This window comes from Lycorma delicatula, chromosome 6, assembly GCF_047948215.1.
Source record: "Lycorma delicatula isolate Av1 chromosome 6, ASM4794821v1, whole genome shotgun sequence".
Lineage (NCBI taxonomy): Eukaryota > Metazoa > Arthropoda > Insecta > Hemiptera > Fulgoridae > Lycorma > Lycorma delicatula.
In genome coordinates this window covers 10,756,650-10,781,735 of record NC_134460.1, presented here as the reverse complement: position 1 = coordinate 10,781,735, position 25,086 = coordinate 10,756,650, and the positions used below count along the sequence as shown (strand labels likewise).

Genomic DNA, 25,086 nt, shown 5'->3' with positions numbered 1-25,086 from the left:
AATTTATACGTAGGTGTTTATGTAGAGTATATGGGACAAATACTTGGAAGAAAAAAGATATCAGGAAAAGGAAAATACTGTTATAACTAATTTAAATCGAAAAGGATATTACAAAGTTATGAAAGGAAAAACTTAAAATAGGAAAGATAGAAATCCTTAATCCTAAATCTTTAATAGGCTTAAAGATAGAAAGATACAGTCTTTTTTAAGATCTGAATTTGGAGATTAATTATCGATTGTATTATTTATGAATTATGTAACTACTTCAAGAAAAAGTCTGTAATAATATTGCTACACTGTGCTTTAGGCAAGAATTACTAATCCAAAAAAGATTTTGGAACACCAGAATTTATTATTTTCAATAAAATTAATTTTTATCGGTTCAATTTTTTTAAAGTCCCTCCTCTCATCTGTTTGTGTCTAAAGAAAAAATTAATAAATTTCCCTTTCAATTGGAAAAAAATTACGGTTAATAATAAAATAAATTCTACATAGAAATTCAAATAATATTATTATTAGTAAAACTTGAAGTAGTAATTAGGAATTTATGACCAGAAACTTAGTACTTTAAATAATTATGATTATGTAAAATTTAAAGAAGATGATAGTTGTAGATAAAACAGGTACCGCGTTTGATCACGAATTACGATAATTGATGTTTCTTTTTGCATACTTAAAAAGAGGTTTTTAAATACAATAAGGGTGATTTGTTCGACCTACGAACATCCGTCATAATAAATAATTTCAAATTGTCGAAGATTATTTTACCTTTGTGTAATTAAGATAACAGACTTATATTAATTAAGTCATAAAAGTTATTTTATAATGACTACTTTAACGAAAAATGTTTAAACAAAAAGGTTTCACTAAAACTGAATTACTTAATTAGGCAACACATGTAATTTAATATCCAGAATAAGAAAAAAAACATAATTTTTAAAACGCACGTAATATAAGAATAGAATTCACGTTAATTAATTCCTATTTACATGTGTATCTAAACATAAACAATACGTAAGCATAAATGAGATAAATCATACTCATGTAAGCAAAAATAAATTACAATATTATTAGTTCTTCTTTGGGTTACGAGCATCGACTACTTTGGTCATTAGCCCTTTTCCCTAACAAAAAAAGGGGTCAAAAGACCTTCTCCCCCCCGATAACAAAAATTAAAAATCATTAAAAACATTCTTGAAAATAAAATACATTAGAAACGTAGAAAATTTATATTAAAAATATCACATTTGTTAATCGTCTAGCATTTCTCATCCCTTTTTATTTCTTTTTTCCACCAACGATGACAGGGTGTCTAAGATGGTATCTTCAGAGATTTCATCTCAGACACGGTAGGTATCTTGATCCTACCGAGATGGTATCTTCATCCTTCTCCGATATCAGTAAGATTCTTCGGCCGGCAACACTACCGACCTACACGGAGAGGTTAGCATTGTAAAGTCGAAACTTATGCATCCCCTAATGAAATCTTTAGAGTGGCTGGAAAACTAGCCCTTTCCAAAGGAACCCTCTAGCCTTTTGGAATTTCTATAGCTGAATTTTGTAAAATTTCTTTATCCAAGGCCTTCTCTATTGTAATTTGAACCTACATCGCACTAGCTCAGACTACTTCTGCGCGCTTGGTACACCTTCCTTCACCGTATGACTGGTCGAAAAACTGGTGTTTTTGAACTTTTCAGATATCTCCTTAATATCCTTATGTACAACGGCCACAGGTGACTGCATCTTCGTGGGTTTTACTGCTTCTTCTTGCTGAGGAGATTTCATCCTAGTATTTAAGATTCTCTCAATCGTAGTAGCAAGGCTTGGCCCAAGATCATAAAGCAACTGCTAAACTATTCATTCTGATAGCTCTGCCTTCGTTTTATTTCAGTTTTTACTAGTATAATCAATCTAACTGTTCCTCGATTTTACCGCAGACCATTCTTATTTAGTTTTTTATAAAATCTTCTGAGGTTAACCGACAAATTTTAGTTATTTTTTGTATCTGATTACGTAAAAGTTAAAGTAAAATAAATGATTGATATGATCATGCGTGGCTACGTGAGCGAGCTATTTTCGCCGCAAAAAATATAGATGTCGACGATATTAATTTTAAAATACAACAGTCATTGCCTGGCAATGAAATAACTTTCAAATCGATCGACACTGTTGTTGATCCTGAGGAAGTTGTCAACTATCCTTTTGAATTCTTGAATTCACTGGATTTAACTGGAATGACACCACATAACTTGCGATTGAAGAACGGTTCACCGATCATTTTGCTTCGAAATTTGAATGCACCAAAGCTATGTAATAGCACGCGATTGGTCATTAAAAAAAAATCACGAGCAATATTCTTGAAGCTACCATTTTAAAGCAAGTTTCAAGGTGAAGTTGTTCTTCTACCATGGATTCCAATGATCCCTTCAGACTCGCCCATTCCATTCAAACGTTTGCAATTTCCAATTCGCTTGGCATTCTCAATGACTATGAATAAGTCACAAGGCCAAACAACAATGTTAATTTGTGAGTTGGATATAGAAAATCCGTGCTTTTCGCACGGCCAATTATATGTTCTTGTTCAAGGGTTGACAGACCATCAAGTTTGTTCGTTTATACCTCTCAGGGATTAATTAAAAATATTGTCCATCAAATCGCATTAAGATAAAAAAAAACGAATTTTATTCCTATTAAATTCCTGTTAAGATTAAAAATATATTTCATAATTTTAGTTTTTTCTTTCTTGCTACAATTTAAGACAGTTTTAAGTTCGTACTCAACACGTTTAAGTTTATTGTATACAGATACACTCACACGCAATTGATAGGTCGAGTTGTGATAACTGTACGCTTAGTGGCGTCAAGTATTTTAAAAATAATTTTTTTTTAATATATATTTTTTCATCAAAACGGTCCAAACAATTGATAGTTTATTTGAAAATTTTTAATTTTTGGATTTACAACGTTTGAACAGGACAACGTCTGTCGGGTCCGCTAGTATATATATATATATATATATATATATATATATATATATATATATATATTAGTAACGCGTAAATTGTTATTTACTATTAAGTAATTTTAAGGATACTAAAAATTCATAAAAACCTTCCCGACCAACAATTTTTTATGGGTAATTTGGTCCAAATATACACGTTTTATTGAAGTCGCTCCTGCCGTTATTGCATGATAACCAAAAACATAACCTAAAAAATCTATATTCTGATAAAAGGATTTCATATTTAGATTTAGCATTTTCATTTTTCACATACTACAAAATGTATTTCTCAGAAATAATACATAAAGAAATTTATAAATTTATTACTAGTGTAAATATATATATATATATATATAAATAAATAAAACGACTCGAGAAGAATTTAATATTTAAACAATAAAGGGATTTATTATGTCGAATACTCTGACAAATTTAAGGATAAATAACTATTTTTAAAAAGAAGCTGGCAAAGATTTATGCTCCGATTACAAGGGCTTAAACCTCGGGAATTAGAAGAAAATTAAGTGGAACATTTAAATTATGTAACAATCCAAGTAAGAATTATGAAAAAAAATTTGAGATGTGGGACCAATCTTTTGGTGAACGCTATTCCCTATTCCCTTGACACGTCCAAATTTTAACTAAAATAAAATCGTCCAAATTCAGAAGTCATTGAATAAAATCTCATAGAATTCGGTTTCATAAACTGGATTAATACGATAATTGACGGTTTATCGTCAGTATTGTATTATAATATTATATATACACGTATTAGCCGGCCCGTCAAGCTGGAACCTGGACCCTCGGAGCTAAGGTCAGCCCAGGCGAATCCCGGAGCCAATTTGGGGGCTCCTCGGAGCCTCTCGGGACCAAGGGGTCTACCCCATTGCCGCAGAGCTCGCTTCGCTCGCCATTCCCAATTTACCCGCAGAGCTTTCTTCGGTCGCCATTCCAACCTACCTAGAGGACCTCACCCCGCAGTATAAGTTATCCTCTTGGTTGTGAGAATAATACCGATATATAATTATTGTAGTATTCAGGCTTTACAGAAACCTGAAAAAGAAAATAAATTACAAAAGATGCGATAACAAGCAGACAAACTTTATATATATATATATATACATCTCCGAATAACCGTGATCTGTTATTGAAAATCGGAAGGTTTTTGCAGAGAGATTATAAGAGCACTCCATTGCACCTCCCAAACCAGCGCCGAAAAAACATCCCGTTTTTTCTTTTTCCTGTTTAGCCTCCAGGAATTACCGATCAGGTATTACTTTGGAGGACGAATGAGGATGATATGTATGAATGTAAATGAAGTGTAGTCTTGTACAGTCTCAGGTCGACCATTCAACGGTAGATACACCGAGCACATAGTCAACGTATGCAACAAGGCAGAAAGGATGATAAAAAGCCTAAACATCATTATGTCATCGCAGAATGCCCCTCGGGCCTCAAACCGCCGTTTACTGGCGACCACCGTCGTGTCTTCGCTTATGTATGCCGTTCCGGCCTGGTGGCGCTCTATCGCCATCAAGAGATCTATCGCAATAAAGAGAGACTGGCGAGGACGCACAGGTGTGTGCTCCTAGGTGTTGTGTCCGCATACAGGACAGTGTCCTATGCCGCCCTGTGCGTGTTATCGGGTACACCTCCTATTGACCTAATCGCAAAAAAGAGGGTGGAGAGAGCACAAGGCAAGCCAGAACAAGAGGTCAGGGATGCCGTTTATAATATCTGGCAGGAAAGATGGTCGCAGGAAGCTGTGGGTCGATGGACGAGAACCCTCATCCCCAACATCAAGCCGTGGTTGTCGAGAAGATTTGGTGAGGTTGATCATCACCTATCGCAGTTTTTTACAGGACATGGTTCCTTCAATAACTACCTGCACAAAATAGGCAAGAGAGAAGAGCCAATTTGCAACTACTGCAACGAGATAGATGATGCTGAGCACACCTTTTTTGAGTGCAATAGGTGGGACACACTTAGACATAGTAAGGCACTCACAGGTATAACTCCAGTGACAACAATAGACTACATGCTAAGAAGCGAGTCAAACTGGAATAATTTTGCTAGTTTTGTTAGACAAGTTGTTCTACAGAAATACTCCGACGAGAGAAGACAAGGTGTTGGCTAGAATAGGACTGGGTGGACAGCCTTGCTGGTGAGGTCCAGCATGCTGCGGTGTGTTGGCACTGATGAGCCACCAAGGACTCCACGGGTAACAGTCAGGCAACAGCACACTGAATGGACCCGGTACCGCGTCGCGGCGAACTGGGTCTGGCGTGGTGTAATAATGTGGTGTATTAGTATTGCCCTTTTGGGTCCCCAAGGGGGCAATATTGATAAAGAACTCTCAAAAAGAGCTAATCGGTAGGCCGACCTGCCTTGCCGGTATATAGCCGGTAGGTGGGGAGGCCTATTTGAGTTTAAAGACACTCCCCTGGGCGGCGTAATACCAACAAGTCGGTCCGGCCCAGGGGAGCCGAGAAAAAAAAAAAGAAAAAAAAGGTCGACCATTCCTGAGATGTGTGCTTAATTGAAACCTAACCACCAAAGAACACCGGTATCCACGATCTAGTATTCAAATCCGTATAAAAGTATCTGACTTTACTAGAAATTGAACGCTATAACTCTCGACTCCAAAATCAGCTGATTTGAGAAGACGTGTTCACCACTAGACCAACCCGGTAGGTTAGGGCACCCCGTTTGTTACAAGTTAATGGTAATGATCGGTCTAGCCTCTCACGAGGTGCTTCTTTTCTTTTTGCTGTTTAGCCTCTGGGAATTACCGTTCAGGTATTACTTTGGAGGACGAATAAGGATGATATGTATGAGTGTAAATGAAGTGTAGTCTTGTACAGTCTCAGGTCGACCATTCCTGAGATATGTGGTTAATTGAAACCCAACCACCAAAGAACACCGGTATCCACGATTTAGTATTCAAATCCGTACAAAAATAACTGAAGTTACTAGGTCTTGAACTCTGGAACTCTTGACTTCCAAATCAGCTGATTTGTGCGTAACACTAGACGAATCCGGTAGGTTTCCCACGAGGTGCTAGCATACTTCATCACTCTAACCTCACACGCAGTCCCCACGGGAAGCCCATTATTGTTAAACAGGATTTTTTTTTTAATTTTATATAATATTATTTTATTTATCGTAAATTTAATTCTATTATTTTTGTAATATTGCTCATTCGATTGATTCGAATCATTTAATTAAAATCCAGCTTACACAGTCATAGAAACTCATACAGTTCGCAGTACAATAATTCAATTCATTAAAGTTTGTACTTCAACCGGCAAATCTCCACTACTACATATATATATATTTTAGAAATTTTTCGAGATGAAATATATCAAAAAACCTTCTCAGTTATGGCAATTTGGTTGCGATTGATTGAATAGGTTTTTGTTTGTTCCGAATAAATAAAAACCCTGTTCCTCTTTATATAATAGTATATAAATTTACATTTATGATTAAATATATATATATAATCATCAGAAATGAAAACTTCATGGTTGGATGTTATAATAACAGTTAACATAAAGTATTTAGAGAATGTGACTTTAATTACAGAAATAACAAAAAATCTTTTTGGCTACACTCCTCTGTGAAAGTTTGAATAAAACAAGACATCATAAAAAAAAAATCTTAGTTATCTAAGGGTTATTAAATTACGTGAAAAATTGTATCTTCCCTACGAGTAGAATTTTGAGATACGGTACCCATGAGATGAGATCCAATGACCCGTGTATAGATAAATCATCGGATCAAATTTCACCCAAATCGGTCTATCCAGTTTGAATACATAAAGCAAAAGATACCAATATATCATACGTTTCCACGTACGTTTTTAATGCTGTTTTTTTTTAATGGGGGTCATAAAACGTCAATATCTTAAAAAACCCCGTCTTACAAAAATAAAATTAATAAAAGGTAAAAGATTAATTTTTGTAAAAAAAAATACAAATTTTATGTAAATGAACGAGATTACAAAACGTATAGCTTACAAACCAAACAGGTCCGTTAGTTATACTGTAATAAAAACAGCTGCAACGGAACGGTTGTTCATTTTAAACGAATGAATTGCTAGCAACGCTCTCTATCCTACTAAAACTAATAACATTAAATGGTTTTGTCATAAGTTATTGTATTAAGTAAGTTAAAGTGGCAAGTTTTTACCGCAGTAATAAACGATCGACCATAGTACACTCTCTGTTTAACAGTGAACCTAGGTCATACTGTACGTAAACAGTTATTACGTAGACGACTCTTGTTCGTGACACGTGAGTACGCACGTCTGTTACTTACCACCAGCCAGTCAGGTGATATCAGTATTCGACCAGAATCGTACCGGTGTGGACACTAGACAATGTTTATATCATTACGGGAATAAACTTAATTAATCAAAAATTTTATATTACGAGAATGAGAAAATACAGTAAACGGAATGATATTCTTCGATTAATTAAATAAAATTTATAATTTAATTTAAAAAAAAAAATCGCTGTTTGTGTGTGTGGTGGAAGTGGTCAAATAAAAATACAGTTAAATTAAAATGAGTTCATTTGTATCATTACTAATATGTGAGTAAATACCTAAATCTTAATTAATTTTTTTTAAATCAACATATAAGTTTAACAATACGATGATTTGTATAAATGTATATATATATATTTTTTTTTTTAAACTATATATATATATATATATATATATATATATATTAATTTTTATGTAAAATAAAATTTATGTTATTATTTTTAATACTTTTTAATCAATTCATGCTAATAAAGATTAGAATCAAATTAAATTACATTTCATATTATTTTTCTTATCGCTAAAGTTATTATAATATTAAAAAATTTAAGTAAAAAGATTTTGTAATTTAATAATTACTACTCTAAAGAAAAAATTTAAGCCGCTACACAAAAAAAATTAATAAAAACAGATAAATTCGAACTAATTTTTAAAATGTTAAATAACAGTTACCTTCTACAGTAACCTGAATATAAAAAAAAATAATTAGCTTCAATATATTTTTTTGTAAAATTACTTTTCTGTTAAATGAAATACTAAAAATTCTTGACAACTTATCACGTGTATGATATATATATAAATAAAACTAAATATTAACTAAATATTTTGTTTTAAGAAAACGTGAGATTTAAACCTTTTAAACCAGTATCTATTTATAATTTAATTTTTGATCACGTTTAATATTTAAAAAATACAATAGAAATCGTTTTACAAAAAATTGTTAAATCGTTTTATTAAAATCGAAATCGTTTTATTAAATTGATAATTCATTATTAATTTTTTCTAGTTAATGTTAAATTAAAAAGAAAATATTATTAACTTAGTGACACTTAAAAGTGAAATACTAAATAATTAAATAATATATTACGTTTTATTTTTTGTTGGGTATTTTAAATTTACTTTATTTTAGTTTTTTAACATTATTTCTATTTAAAATTTAGAAGTAGGTCTTCGAAGCAAAAAAAGAAGAAAGTCTTATGAAAAAAGAGAATTTTCTTTCTTCTTCCTGTTTAGTTTCCGAGAATTACCGTTCAGGTATTAGTTCAGAGAATGAATAAGGATAATATGTATGAGGGTGAGTAAAGTGCAGTCTTGTCAGTCTCAGGTCGACCATTCCTGAGATGTGTGGTTAATTGAAACCCAACCACCAAAGAACACCGGTATCCACGATCTAGTATTCAAATCCGTATAAAAGTAACCGGCTTTACCAGGACTTGAACGCTGGAACTATCGACTTCCAAAATCAGCTGAATTGGGAAGACGCGTTCACCACTAAAATGGGTATGAAAAAAGCCGTGCAAGAAATTCCCAACGCAAGAAACCTACGTCCTCAAAAAAGTAAGAAAATTAACAGAGAAAAATTACAATAAGAAACTTCTATAGAACGTTAGTTAAAACTGTTTGAATGATATTTTTTTAACCTCAAATTTTTTCTAAATATTTTTTTGTTTTATTTTTTGTTGAAAATACTGTAAATAATACAATTAAATCAGACTGTATTATAATGATATATAATAATAATGGTTAATAATTAACGATTAATGATTAATAATCTTTGCTATAATTATCATTACTAAGTAGTGACAATGTCAAACAAATAAAAATACTGGTATATTTAAATGTTCCATCAGAAACCATGTAAGTTTTTATTAAAAATATATTTACCACCTACGTTATCAGGAAGGAAGTTATTAAGGAACATTTTATTTCTTCTGCAGAGTAAAGAAATAATTATTGAAACCTATACACTTAGTTATGAGTAAGGTTCGACGATTCCCGGCCTCCGTAGCGCGAATGGTATCGTCTCGGTTTTTCATCCGGAAGTCCCGGGTTCGATCTCGGTCAGACATAGCATTTTCACATACGCTACAAATCACTCATCTCATCCTTTGAAGCAATACCTAACGGGGGTTCCGAAAAAAGTTTGATGATTAAAAAAAAATTAATTGAGAACAGTTAATTTTTTTTTTTTTTTTTTTGTTATAACTAAAGTAAAATTATAGTCTTAATTTATTATTACGATCAGATATGCATTTATAGATATATTTCAATTGAACGAATAACACCACATGATAAAAAGATTATAAAATATATATACCAGTCGGTCAGGACTCGCTTTTCTTCGCCCTTCCTGTAATACGAACGCACTTCTGTCATGGTGCTAATACGTCCATGATCAGCGTACTTAATCTGTACATTATAGCTAAAACCATTTCCATCCTTATGTGACCACGGTAGCTCTACAATGATATCAGTATGAACTCGCGAGGAATTTAACTGCAACTGCAAATTTATTGCAGCTCGAGTTTGAGCTTAGCGCTCTCAAAGGATTGAGATACTCTCATTTTTTAGAAGATTTCGAATATGAAAGGTTACTTCTGTTTTTTGAAGGCATATTTTTTGAACTTTTGACAGTCCAGTATCGATCGACAGTCAAAATAAACAATCAAAACCCATAAAATTTCGCTAAATGTGCTAATCTAAGCTAATTGCAATAATAAAATATTTAAAAGTATATAAATCTGAACTCAGAAATTTTTTTAACAGAAATACAATGAAATAAAACGATTTTTTTTTCTTTAATGAATATCTTTTATTAATCTTAACCCTCATTAGGAATATCATGGTACTGCTAATCGGAGATAATGACCAACCCTCTAAGATACAAATCTATAAAGTTATTTTAAAATCTGACCAGTAGTTCTTCATTGATGCGCGCACAGGGAACTAATATCATTTTATTATACGTATAGATATTATATATATGTATGTATATTACATGTTCGAAGTCAGAATGTTTAACACTTTTTAAATCGCATTTATAAATATCATAAATTACAATAAATATGTTTGTTAATCACAGTAGCATAAAAGAATACATTTTTCAACACAAATTTTACTTCCTTGTACGAATTAAAGGAAGTAAAAATTTCGGTTTTCAGATTTCAACGTTAATATCCATTTTGACCATCCCTGAATCCATTTTGACTACTGATGTGACGTCTGTACGTTTATATATCTCGCACAATTCAAAAACGATTAGCAATAGATTGTCGAAATTTTGGTTTTAGGACTGTTGTAACATCTAATTGTGCACCTCTCCTTTTGATTGCAATCGACTGAACTAAAAGTGTTCAAAAAAGTCTTTTAGGACTTTTTCTTAACTGTAGTAATAAGCCCTCATTGAGAGCTTTTCAACAATGTATCATAAAGTGGTCCTTATTTTCATTGGTTCCAGGGTTATAGCTAAATAAAATTTTAATTAATGAGATATTTGGATCTTAGAAGGAGAAGACACATCGGTTCGAATCAAACTTCATCTCCATTTTTTTTAATTGAAATATATTGATTTATTAATAATTATTAACCTGTAATTGTAAAAGAAGTTTTACGATAAATAATAATTCAGTTATAACAATTAAAATTAGTTAATGAATAAAAGTTAATAAATAATTAGTTAATGATGTTAAAGAACAATTTAGATACGGAGTAACAGTACAAGGTGAAAACATAAATATGGTACGATTTGCTGATGATATAGTAATTCTAGCCAAGAGTAAAATGATTTAGAAAAATAATTAACGGCATGGATGAAGTCCTAAGCAAGAACTACCGCATGAAAATAAACAAGAACAAAACGAAAGTAATGAAATGTAGTAGAAATAACGAAGATGGATCACTGAATGTAAAAATAAGAAGAAATTATGGAGGTAGAAGAATTTTCTTATTTGGGAAGTAGAATTACTAAAGATGGACGAAGCAGGAGCGATATAAAATGCCGAATAGCACAAGCTAAACGAGCCTTCAGTAAGAAATATAATAGGTTTACATCAAAAATTAATTTAAATGTCAGGAAAAGATTTTTGAAAGTGTATTTTTGGAGTGTCGCTTTATATGGAAGTGAAACTTGGACGATCGGAGTATCTGAGAAGAAAAGATTAGAAGCTTTTGATATCTGGTGCTATAGGAGAACGTTAAAAATCAGATGGGTGGATAAAGTGACAAATGAAGAAGTATTGCGGCAAATAGATGAAGAATATGTAAAACAAATTGTTAGGGATGTAGGATGTAGAGGGTATACTGAAATGAAACGACTAGCACTAGATAGGGAATCTTGGAGAGCTGCATCAAACCAGTCAAATGACTGAAGACAAAAAAAAAAAATTCATCAACAAGATGGACCTTTCTAGTCCATCTTTGTTATTTCTACTACATTTCATTACTTTTGTTTTGTTCTTGTTTATTTTCATGCGATAGTTTTTGCGTAGGACTTCATCTATGCCGTTCATTGTTTCTTCTAAATCCTTTTTACTCCCGGCTAGAATTACTATATCATCAGCAAATCGTAGCATCTTTATCTTTTCACCTTGTACTGTTACTACGAATCTAAATTGTTCTTTAACATCATTAACTGCTAGTTCCATGTAAAGATTAAAAAGTAACGGAGATAGGGAACATCCTTGTCGGACTCCTTTTCTTATTACGGCTTCTTTCTTATGTTCTTCAATTGTTACTGTTGCAGTTTGGTTCCTGTAAATTTTAGCAATTGTTCTTCTATCTCTGTATTTGAACCCTAATTTTTTTTAAATGCTGAACATTTTATTCCAGTCTACGTTATCGAATGCCTTTTCTAGGTCTATAAACGCCAAGTATGTCGGTTTGTTTTTCTTTAATCTTCCTTCTACTATTAATCTGGGGCCTAAAATTGCTTCCCTTGTCCCTTATACTTTTCCTGAAACCAAATTGGTCTTCTCCTAACACTTCCTCCACTCTCCTCTCAATTCTTCTGAGACTCTTAACAAAAACTCTTAACAAAAAATAATATAATTAAAAGTACAACGAATAAAATGTAACTAACTAACAATGCATACAAAGTACAAATAAACCAACAGAAGCGCAGATAAGTCAAGAGAAAAAAAAGGATAAATGGTCAACACAACAATAAAACAATGATAAAAAGGATACTATTTACCGCACAACAGTCTCAAGATCCAATACATGCAACATTTTCAATCGTTTCACATCTTCAGTTTTCCAATAGATTAATAGTCAGATGGTTTTCATGAGTGTTAAGCTCATAAACTTAAACTTGAAGAGTGTAGAGTTCATATTCCTCATTCGGACAACGTACGATACCTAGACCTTCATTTGTACTAATTAATGAAAACATTTTTTTCAATATTTCTAAGCAACATTTAAAAATTAAATACCTACTCATATTTATGTTCATTCAATATTTAAAAGTACAAAGAAAACTTTTTTCCTTTCTACAGTTTTTATTTTTTTTTTTTAATTTTGGAAATTAAATTCTTCCTTAAAACAAAGATTTGTAATTAGTTAATAAAATATTTCGGTTTTGTATCTTTAATTAAATTAGTAAAAATTGGACATCCTAACTTTTTTTCGCATAAACTGCTGCGTAATATAGAAATTTATCAAAGTAGAAAAATGTTTTAGAAATTATTACTGCTAATATTAATCTAAAATGTCATTCTCAAATTAGCCTATTTAAATAAATAATATGAAATTATAATTATGATATTATAATATAAAATTATTTGAATAACAAATTTTTCTGTTTTTAAAAGTCAATATTTTACTCGTTCATATATACCTAAATTATTATTCTTTCTTACGTATAGCTGTAGTAAGGATTCTCAGTTAAATAATCTAAAAAAAATAATTTTTATTTTACAAACTAAATTTTAGTTAAATGATAAATGATGAACGACGATAAATTGTAACATTTAAAAAAAAATTCTTCAATTGGAAATAAAAAAATATCTTAAAACTGTAGTATTTTAAACTGAAGTATTTTAAACTGTATTCATTATAATTTATATCCCTTTAAATATAATACTCAAATAAATCCTTCCAAAGAAAATCTTTAAGAAAAGACCGCCAAGAAGGATTTTCATTTCAAATTAACAAAAGCTTATTTACTAAATTGATTGTAAGTATTACACCCTTCATTTACTGTCCTTCAGACCTTCTGCTAGACTGCATCATCAACAATTAAATTTAAGACCCTTTTTTCAGACGTGTGTTATGAAAATAACCCCGTTAAAATGATAAAATACGTATATATATTATTTAAATTCATCTTGCCTGACAAAAATTATTTTTTTAATAGTACAAGGGGTTAACGCTCGATTTATTTGTTCTTGCTAACTGAACTCAAAACCAAGCATAATTGCCACACCAAAAAAACTATATCACAGAAAATGCTAAAACCTATTCTTATAAAGCAAAATTTGAAACTACACAGTGCATTTTTATCAGTCTAAGACAATAACAAGGGTTATTATTCAACTAAAAAAACGTTTTATATAATATTATATCCGTATAATAAAAGAAATTCCAATTATATTTCTTTTTCCTTTCTAATTTGTTTTTTTTCTCCTGAGGAGGTTAAAATGTTTCATTCATTAAGTTTTGAACAAAAAGTAATATCTGAATTATGTTTCTATAAAATATCATCACGTTTAGAATTGATTTAGTATTATTACCATTACTTTTACACACACACGCGCGCGCGCGCACACACACATACACATACCGAGAGAGAGAGAGAGAGAGAGAGTGTGTGTGAGAGAGAGAGAGAGAGTGTGTGTGAGAGAGAGAGAGACATATATATGTAGATATGAAGAAATAAACAGACGAATAACGAATAAACGCGGAAGTACATTTATTTTAAATTAAAAAAAGAAAAGTTTTTTTAGATTGTCCAGAAATTGTATTTATGCGCAAAGATATACTAAGGTAAAAGTTTATATTCATTTTCGCAGTTGTATACCTACATGTGTTATCATATTTAAAAGGTTTAATTATATTTTCCTGCAGTAACTACAATGATTTAAAGCGACCATATTATAAAACGTAAGACAAAACACAAACTACTACTACCACTTTCAAAAACACGTAAGGTATAATAAAAAAATTTAATAGGAAATTGGTTTCCAATTGACTCTTCATAATTTTAATTTATTAAAGAAAACAATAAGCTGTAATAGTTTTGAAATGTTTATTCATATCATAAAAGAAGCTATTTATAAATCTATTATTTTTATAAATCTTAAAGATTATGTAAGTTTCCTTGTTCCCTTTTAGAGCAAAAATTAATAGAGGAATTAAAGAATATAATTTATAAATGAACAAAAAGTTTAAAATAAATATTTTGATTAAAATACATAAAAAATTAAGAAAAGAAGAAAATATATTTTTTTTAGTCATCAAATTAATAAGCTTAAAGCGGGATTACTTAGCTTTTATGTAACCGTGAACAATACATCGCATCGTTATAAATAGTGAGAAGTATTACTTTTTTTTTTATTGAATTGTAAGTGTATTCAAATACATTTTTGTAAAGATATTTGTTGAACCATTAAAACCAAATGTGTTGATCAGCACACTACGACACCTTTATTTTTAATCGAATAAGAACAATATTATTTTGATGGGTAAAAAAAAAAGAAAATTAAAAAAAATTGTTCATGTTTATTTAGATTAACTAATCATAATTACTTAAATCTTAACTAGAATTTTATACAGAAGAATTGAGAGGAGAGTGGAAGAAGTGTTAGGAGAACACCAATTTGGTTTCAGGAAAAGTATAGGGAAGCAATTTTAGGCCTCAGATTAATAGTAGAAGGAAGATTAAAGAAAAACAAACCGACATACTTGGCGTTTATAGACCTAGAAAAGGCTTTCGATAACGTAGATTGGAATAAAATGTTCAGCATTTTAAAAAAATTAGGGTTCAAATACTGAGATAGAAGAACAATTGCTAACATGTACAGGAACCAAACAGCAACAATAACAATTGAAGAACATAAGAAAGAAGCCCTAAAAAGAAAGGGAGTCCGACAAGGATGTTCCCTATCTCCGTTACTTTTTAATCTTTACATGGAACTAGCAGTTAATGATGTTAAAGAACAATTTAGATTCGGAGTAACAGTACAAGGTGAAAAGATATAGATGCTACGATTTGCTGATGATATAGTAATTCTAGCCGAGAGTAAAAAGGATTTAGAAGAAACAATGAACGGCATAGATGAAGTCCTACGCAAGAACTATCGCATGAAAATAAACAAGAACAAAACAAAAGTAATGAAATGTAGTAGAAATAACAAAGATGGACCGCTGAATGTGAAAATAGGAGGAGAAAAGATTATGGAGGTAGAAGAATTTTGTTATTTGGGAAGTAAAATTACTAAAGATGGACGAAGCAGGAGCGATATAAAATGCCGAATAGCACAAGCTAAACGAGCCTTCAGTAAGAAATATAATTTGTTTACATCAAAAATTAATTTAAATCTCAGGAAAAGATTTTTGAAAGTGTATGTTTGGAGTGTCGCTTTATATGGAAGTGAAACTTGGACGATCGGAGTATCTGAGAAGAAAAGATTAGAAGCTTTTGAAATGTGGTGCTATAGGAGAATGTTAAAAATCAGATGGGTGGATAAAGTGACAAATGAAGAGGTATTGCGGCAAATAGATGAAGAAAGAAGCGTTTGGAAAAATATAGTTAAAAGAAGAGACAGACTTATAGACCACATACTATGGCATCCTGGAATAGTCGCTTTAATATTGGAAGGACAGGTAGAAGGAAAAAATTGTGTAGGCAGGCCACGTTTGGAGTATGTAAAACAAATTGTTGGGGATCTAGGATGTAGAGGGTATACTGAAATGAAACGACTAGCACTAGATAGGGAATCTTGGAGAGCTGCATCAAACCAGTCAAATGACTGAAGACAAAAAAAAAATCATAATTAATTTAATTTAATTATTTTGTTGAGTTCATTGTTTTTAAAAAAATGTATATTTTCATTAATTAATTTTTAGTTTTACAGAATACGTAGGGTTATATTTTAATACATTTATAAATTAATGAAGGAGTATGCTTTGTAAAAAATTATTTTAATATATATATATATTAAAATATATTTTTTTACAATATATAATCTAAATAAATAAAATGAAACTTGTTTTAACCATTATAAACATGTGATCTTATGACATTACACTTCCAGTGTAATAAAGATTTTTTTCTTGTTACTGCGCAGTTCATATAACAAATTATTATACAGTCTTCATAAAAGAAGACTCTGGCGGAGTTTCTGTAATTCAGATCGAGGTAGTAGGGAAATTTTGAGAGGTTATGTTGGTAGCCCTGATAGCCTCCAACCCAAAAGTTTGTGGAACAGCAGTTCAAACCACCACACCGGTTTTCGTATTGCGGCTGAGGCGTGTTTAATTCGTTATTATGTTCACTGTTCAAGAAAAATCAAAGTGTGTCTTGTGGCAGGCGAACTAAAGTCCGTAATTTTAGTCCGATGTGAATATGGAAAAGAGCCACTGCATAAAAATGATCTACGACGTTGGTTCAAACGGTTCGAAGAAATTAGATTTGTTCTAAAGGAAAAATCAATCGGCAGACCGCAAATACCAGAAGAAACTGTTGAACGAATTAGACAATCTGTAATCAAAGGTCTAACAAATCCATCTCTCGTCGAAGCCTCAAGTTAGATATTCCGAAAACAACAATTCACCAAGTTTTACACTAAATATTGAAATTACATGTATATAAAACCCAGCTACTACAAGAATTGAAACCTGATGAAAAAACAGTTTCAATTTTACTATTGACATTTTCCACAAAATTAACGAAAACGAATCAATTTTAAACGGTATCATTTTTACGGATGAAGCTAATACATTCCATATTAATGGGTATGTTAACAGATAGCATCCACGAATATGGGGATCTCAAAACCCACAACTAATTTTTGAAAAACGACGCAACACGCCTAAAGTTAATGTTTGGTTTGGTGTGATGAAAAATCATGTGTGTAATCGGATCTTTTTTTTCGCTGAAAAGACTATTAATGGAAATTTTTATCTCGATGTGTTAAACAATTTATTCGGCTAGATGAACTCAAAAACATACAACGGATTCATATCCAACAAGATGGTGCACGCACCCCCGCTTTGTAATGAATTCGTCGGCAAGACTTTGAAAGGAAAATTTGGACATCGATGGATAGGCCGGCAAAGATATATATAACCTGGTCTCCAAGCAGTCCAGACCTGACACCTTGCGATTTTTCTTGTGAAGTTTATAAAAAAAAACATTGTTTATTCGCAAAAGATATGCGACCTACATCTCTTAAAGGAAAGTGTTGGGTAAAGTTAACAAAAAACACACAGCTAGTATTTGCCAAAAGAAATTGGACTTTATTGAAAGAGTACCAAATGAATTTATGTTATAATTATAATCTTAAAACATAACAGGAAATTATGAAATTAGCATGACTTAATACTACTTAATATATCAGCTGAATTAACAAATGAATAATGCTGTTAAATACAAAAATACATGAATAAACCTTTATAAATACACAGTGTAACAGAGCCGGAAAATAAGAGGGTTGTTTACAATAATTTCAGTATAGAAGGCGTTAAATCACAATATAATCACATTAAAATAAATAATAATATAAATAGAATTTATTCTAATAGTAAGTTTTCTTGAAAGTATTAAGTTACAAAGAAGCACAAAAACATAACTTCATATCCGGAGTAATTCTCTTTAGATTAATTTAAGAGAATATGAATTCAGTACATGAATAGATAAGAATTAATCTCGGCGATTAACAAGTTGAATTAGATTAAATGATAGAGTTGATTGCAATAAACCTTTGAAGTAAAGGTAAGTTGCTCTGAGTAACTGACGTTTGAACACGAACTTTTGATGAACAACACGAAATATAATAATAGTTATCAATAATAATATATGAAATATATCGCACATAAGTTTTATAATTCTGAAGTAGTGTTTAAATTAAAAGTAGATTTGATAAGAACGATAGTTTGCATTTAATAACCCATAAAATGCGCTACACATGAACAAGGATAACATAAACGTTTAATATGAATAATAATGAATAATTTGCACTTGTCTGTATCACACACAAATATTAGCAAGAGATGAACTCGTAAAAACAAGTACAGATGAATACATATGTAATCCTGGGCGTAGTCCGCACTGGTGTATCAGGAATACAGAGGTGTGATGTGGTTTGGTGGTAGAATGATGCGTAGAATCTCAGATGTGTAGTGACGAGTTTTGAGATTCTGCTTGAATGAGAATATTACCACAAAGTTTGCAGGAGAGTATGGCCATAGGCGACTGCACTGGTGAAATGTTGGATCTACTCTGCCGAAAAGATGGCGAAAGAAAACGGGGGTAACCAGATCCAGGTAGTGGACAGGAGAGTGTGTGTATGTATTAGTAAGGGGACGAAAAAATAACGGGTGTATGAAAAGGGTAGTCAGAAATAACTCGATAGAAGAATGGACGCGGTCACTAAGGCTGTCGGAGGAATGGTGGAACACAAGAACAAATAATAGAAACAGTTAGAATTGACAAACACAAAAATTCGGAACAAAGGGAAGTTTAACATTCCTGTAATAAGACAACGAGACCCACCCTAGCTTGGAATTCGTATAAAATAACGGAAACTTTACGCTAGAATGGTGTAAACAGAAAGGATTAATGATTATAGCCATAACAGACGATATGTTAATTCGGGTATGAGCAGAAACTGAATATCGATTGGACATTTGTCGAGGAACTAATGCACATATTGAAACTTATTAGTTATCTAGAAAAACTGTTTGAGATAAAAAATTTTGTAAATAAATAATATCAACTGTAAGTATTTTTGTTTTCATTTAATCCAAGTTCAAAACCCCACCATTCTCTTATGAAGACCCTGTATTATAATTTTATTAATGATCAATTAATTGGAGTCAATAATGACTATCATATTATCTCCAGAAGCTAACCTATATTCAAATGTTTCAGTCAGTTGGTTAATGGGAAGTGGCTGAAAAATCTATTCTTAGATTTAATTCGGAAGGGCAGTCAGTAGTAGTTAAATTTCATTTATCAATTAATTGGTACTGTTGAAAAATTATATAGCGTGTGGTATTTAATACTTTTTTAATCTTAAATTAAATTATGGTTAGTGTTTCATCAAACAAGTTTTAGCGTATTTTTGAAACGTCTTCGTGCTAACAGCTCTTTAGGAAAGAAAAATGTTGTTAAGAAAACAATTTTTTTGTTCTGAAGAAAAATGTATTTACGCAGTTGTATATTTTATTCAGAGAAAAATAAGTTCACAAAATAAAAAATAAAATATTTTACACCGGTTTAGTTGTAGCCTATTGTATAAAATATGTATTTATTATCAGCAATTAATCAAGATTAAACCGTAAAGTAAAATGTGACAACTAAAACCAACAAGTTAAAGCTTAACTTGTTATAGGATTAACTTCAAGTTAAGTTAATTATTCCACCTTTTAATACGTAGTTACAAGCGATAAATTAATTTAAGTAAGATAAAAGTTATAGAAATCAACCTTAGGAAAAAAAGGAAATAATAAAAGAGACCTAAAATCAAACAAAAAATTAAACCATTTTTCAACTTTTTTTTAAATTTAATCCTTTGGAAAACAACGTCAACTAAAAAATTACCAAAAATTGATTAAACCTTAATCTAGTATGACTTCTGAACATAAAAACTGAAAAAGTATTTTATTTTTACTTATCCGTTTTTAAGTAATTATAATTTTATTTAAATTTGTTTTATTTTTATTTAAAATATGGAGAGAACAACAAAAAAACCGCTACCCATATGAAAAAAAGCTGATTGTAAGAAACGCAAAAGACTACTAACTTCATCATTATGAAAAAAAGAATCAGAAAAAGAGGCGCAAAGAAAAATTAAAGAGACAACTTCTAAGGCTCTCTAAAGTCCAGGAATATATATATTGTTTTTTTATATTAAGTTTATCAAACAATTTTCTTGAATCATCGAATGAAATTTTTTTTTCATAACGACAGTAGGCTAAATATCACTACACTTTAATAAAATAAAACTAAATAAGTAGCAAATAATTTATTTTTTGTCTGAAAATAAAATTTACAACCGGCTAGAGTATTAAAGAAACCATAATTAATATGATCCGGTACAATCGCAAGCAGAGAGACTTTCATCTAAGCTCCTAAAAAATTACTTACTAATATTCCTATACCGAACATTTAATGTTAGTACACGCACAAAGTAGGTTCCATAAGTACTTCAACGCAAAACAATAAGAATTATAAGAAATTATAAAAAAGAATGAAAATAAAACTATAATTAATAATGAAAGAATAATAACTAAAATTGAATGGAGTTAAATAATGATCGGTAACACAAGTTGACGCAGTTACAGTTTAAATCACGTAAGGTCACCACGGTCCAACACGTGGAGTCGTTTTAGGCTTCTAACGTCTTCACCATTGTCTAAAAGATTAATAATTAAATAGTTCACGTGGTTGTTTAGTCGCAATTTGCATTTAGTACCGAATGGCTGTCTCTTTTCGAATATACGGTAAATCCAGATATTAGTGTATTTCACTGTCTCTTACGAACTTAGGCGCCTCTGTGATTCTCCTCAGTAATTTATTTTGGAATCGCTGTACTATCTCGACGTTTCTGCTGTTTTTAGTAATCCAAAGTTGTCCATATCTCCAAATCGGTTCCATTTTTAAAATAAATGTCTTTAAGGTTAAAAAGATAAAATAATTTTTCGTTTAAAAACAATTTTTCCATTTATGTTAGAAGTTAAAAAAGTTAAGATAATCATCTAAAATAATATTATGTATGGTAAGAAATAAGAATCGAAAATACAATGGAAAAAATCGGGAGGGGCTGTGTCAGGGCGCACGGCCGTTGGTTTAACTTGAAACGTTAGAGAACTTGGATGAAGGTCCTCCGAGCTGCAGACCGACAAACTTATCTGTAGAGTTAAATGGGAGAGCTACCATCGTATTTTTTTTTAATAAACCTGAAAGTCTCCATTTGAAAATTTTAGTTCCTTCATTCGGCCAACTCTACAGATAAACTGGTCGGTCTGTATGTTAGCGAATCACTTTTAGTGTATCGGATCGAAATAAAAACGAGACATTGACTGCGTAATAAATTTAATTTTAACATGAAACATACGCTAAATGTTACACGATATTTATTTCGATTAATATTCGACGACAATTTTGTTCAACATCGGTCTGTGATATGAAAAGTAAGAAACAAAAGGCATAATAAGCAGCGGTAGAGGTGCTCGCGCCGTCGGTGTCGTTCACTGAGCGCGCCGTGCCAGCTTTCCGATGCTTCCGAAACAATCTTGCTCGCTCGGCACCGGACATTGGGGTGCCTTTGCGTGGTCCATAACCTCCCCTTTCCAAAATATGCATAATTTATATTTCCGGCTGGATTTTGCTCGGGCCGAGGCTGACGTATTGAATTTTTATAATTTCTTACACGTTTACTTTAATTTTTTACACATAAATATCGTTCAAAATACATATTATTATTACTTAAATCGATCTACTTCGAAAAACTATAAACACAAACACACGAATCACTGCGATATCACGTCTAAGTCGTGAGCTACACTGAATGGAAATGAGCGAGAGCGCCAGTTTTGGCCGATCTGCGCTGTGCCCCTCCCCGCCAACCCAATTACCAGTGACGCAAACTCAAAGTCGTATCGGCGAGCTCACCGTGTAAGTTATAAAATGTCACCGCATTTACGACTCTGAGATTAATAGTTAGAGAGTTATTAAGGCAGGACGATATAGACCTTTTCGTTACGCTACAAATTTCCCTTCTGGTACCCGTATGTTTCAGTATGATTTTAAAAATGTTTTCCGTCAAAAAACATGCAGGTCGAATCATGTTCTTTTCAATTTTTGAAGTCATTTTAAAATAAAAATTAAAGTATCGTTGAAAAAAATTTCAATTAGTTTTTAATTATTTTTTTTTTTTTTGTCTTCAGTCATTTGACTGGTTTGATGCAGCTCTCCAAGATTCCCTATCTAGTGCTAGTCGTTTCATTTCAGTATACCCTCTACATCCTAGATCCCCAACAATTTGTTTTACATACTCCAAACGTGGCCTGCCTACACAATTTTTCCCTTCTACCTGTCCTTCCAATATTAAAGCGACTATTCCAGGATGCCTTAGTATGTGGCCTATAAGTCTGTCTCTTCTTTTAACTATATTTTTCCAAATGCTTCTTTCTTCATCTATTTGCCGCAATACCTCTTCATTTGTCACTTTATCCACCCGTCTGATTTTTAACATTCTCCTATAGCACCGCATTTCAAAAGCTTCTAATCTTTTCTTCTCGGATACTCCGATTGTCCAAGTTTCACTTCCATATAAAGCGACACTCCAAACATACACTTTCAAAAATCTTTTCCTGAGATATAAATTAATTTTTGATGTAAACAAATTATATTTCTTACTGAAGGCTCGTTTAGCTTGTGCTATTCGGCATTTTATATCGCTCCTGCTTCGTCCATCTTTAGTAATTTTACTTCCCAAATAACAAAATTCTTCTACCTCCATAACGTTTTCTCCTCCTATTTTCACATTCAGCGGTCCATCTTTGTTATTTCTACTACATTTCATTACTTTTGTTTTGTTCTTGTTTATTTTCACGCGATAGTTCTTGCGTACGACTTCATCTATGCCGTTCATTGTTTCTTCTAAATCCTTTTTACTCTCGGCTAGAATTACTATATCGTCAGCAAATCGTAGCATCTTTATCTTTTCACCTTGTACTGTTACTCCGAATCTAAATTGTTCTTTAACATCATTAACTGCTAGTTCTATGTAAAGATTAAAAAGTAACGGGGATTGAGAACATCCTTGTCGGACTCCCTTTCTTATTAGGGCTTCTTTCTTATGTTCTTCAATTGTTATTGTTGCTGTTTGGTTCCTGTACATGTTAGCAATTGTTCTTCTATCTCTGTATTTGAACCCTAATTTTTTTAAAATGCTGAACATTTTATTCCAGTCTACGTTATCGAAAGCCTTTTCTAGGTCTATAAACGCCAAGTATGTTGGTTTGTTTTTCTTTAATCTTCCTTCTACTATTAATCTGAGGCCTAAAATTGCTTCCCTTGTCCCTATACTTTTCCTGAAACCAAATTGGTCTTCTCCTAACACTTCTTCCACTCTCCTCTCAATTCTGCTGTATAAAATTCTAGTGAAGATTTTTGATGCATGACTAGTTAAACTAATTGTTTTTTAATTATAAAAACAATTATTTATATTACAAAAAGTCCACCGGTCTAGTAGTTAAATCATTGCAGAAAATCATTTGTGTAACAGCTGATTTTCGAAATCGAAGGTTCTGAGGTTCAAATCCAAATAAAATTTTGTTGTTTATATACAGATTTTAAGATACTAGTCGGTGGATACGCGTGTACTTTGGTGGTTGGGGTTCAATTAACCATCCGTCTTAAGAATGGTCGGCTTCAGTCTGTACAAAGCTACACCTCATTTACACGTCATATATATCCTCATCTCATTTGAATAGTGGAGACCGCTTATTGCTCACTAGTTGAACAGATTATAACGTACACATTTTAAAATGAATGAAAATGGAAGAAATGTAAAAATAAAAAAAAAATCTATAATATTAATTATATTAAAAAAATCGTTCGCACACAAAGAAAATAACCATCAAAGAATCTTCCAGAAGTGAACAATGTAAATAGCACATAAATTTACAAACTTCTACGATGGATAAGTACGGTTCGGTTTTAAACAAGAATACAAATAGTCCATGAAAACTTTCTAAAGCAGTAAAGTCACGTTAACATAAGTTGTTACTTTAGTTAAAAGTCATGATATGTTTCCGTCTTGGTATTTAACGACCATAAAAAACAGTTTACAATAAGACATAACACAACTTATCGATTCCACATAAACACTAAGTACGAACTCATTTTAACACAGTTGAATATTTGCGATGAAACTTTTACTGTATCTTAAAACATATTTTATTTAATTCTTACTAATAACTTAAGTAATCCTTAATATCACACATTTTAAATTATACCATTTTTTTAATAAAAAAAATGTAACTAAAAAAACATTGTTATATTTAAATTTTAAATTAACGTCATATATAAATGAATAACGCCAAGTTATTTTTTAAATAAATTTCTCTTGTAACCGTCACAGTTACATAATGCTATTAATAATTTTTTTGATATTTACAGAAATCACTGATTCTTGACTTTCATTTCAGCTTGTATTCCCCCAGTAGCCAACCGATTTGAACCAATTGCAATTCTACCCACCCTGATAATTTTCCACACATTTTTTTTGGCAGGGCTCGTCTTTTTTTTCACGCAAGGAAAGCTATTCCAAGGAAATGGTTTTTGTTCTACCGTATATAAAAAAGGACTTATTCTTCTTAGTAAGGTTACCATTAGCCTTACACCTAGTTTCCTGTATGTTATCATCACGTCCTTAATATTTAAAGTTCTATGAATAACAGACGACCTCGTTCATTTTGTATTGAATTCAGTAAATTGAAAAAAATAATGAAATCGGATTTAAAATGTGTAAATTAAAATAAAGGATAAACAGGAAATGATATATAGTAATTGATTATGAACTTGTTAGCCGG

General features: G+C 31.4%; 1 protein-coding gene and 1 long non-coding RNA gene across 4 annotated transcripts in view; one reads left to right on the top strand and one right to left on the bottom strand.

The window, feature by feature from the left end:
* LOC142326544 (uncharacterized) overlaps positions 1-25,086 on the bottom strand; it is a 227,598-nt gene that overhangs the window by 160,903 nt on the left and 41,609 nt on the right. The gene's annotated exons all lie outside the window — the stretch shown is intronic.
* The window catches only part of LOC142326542 (pancreatic lipase-related protein 2-like), a 115,863-nt gene continuing 97,948 nt past the window's right edge, over positions 7,172-25,086 (top strand). Inside the window, exon 1 of the mRNA XM_075369122.1 lies at positions 7,172-7,595. Within this exon, the coding sequence (XP_075225237.1) occupies positions 7,568-7,595 (28 nt within the window). The 5' untranslated portion in view covers positions 7,172-7,567. The remainder of the gene's footprint in view (positions 7,596-25,086) is intronic.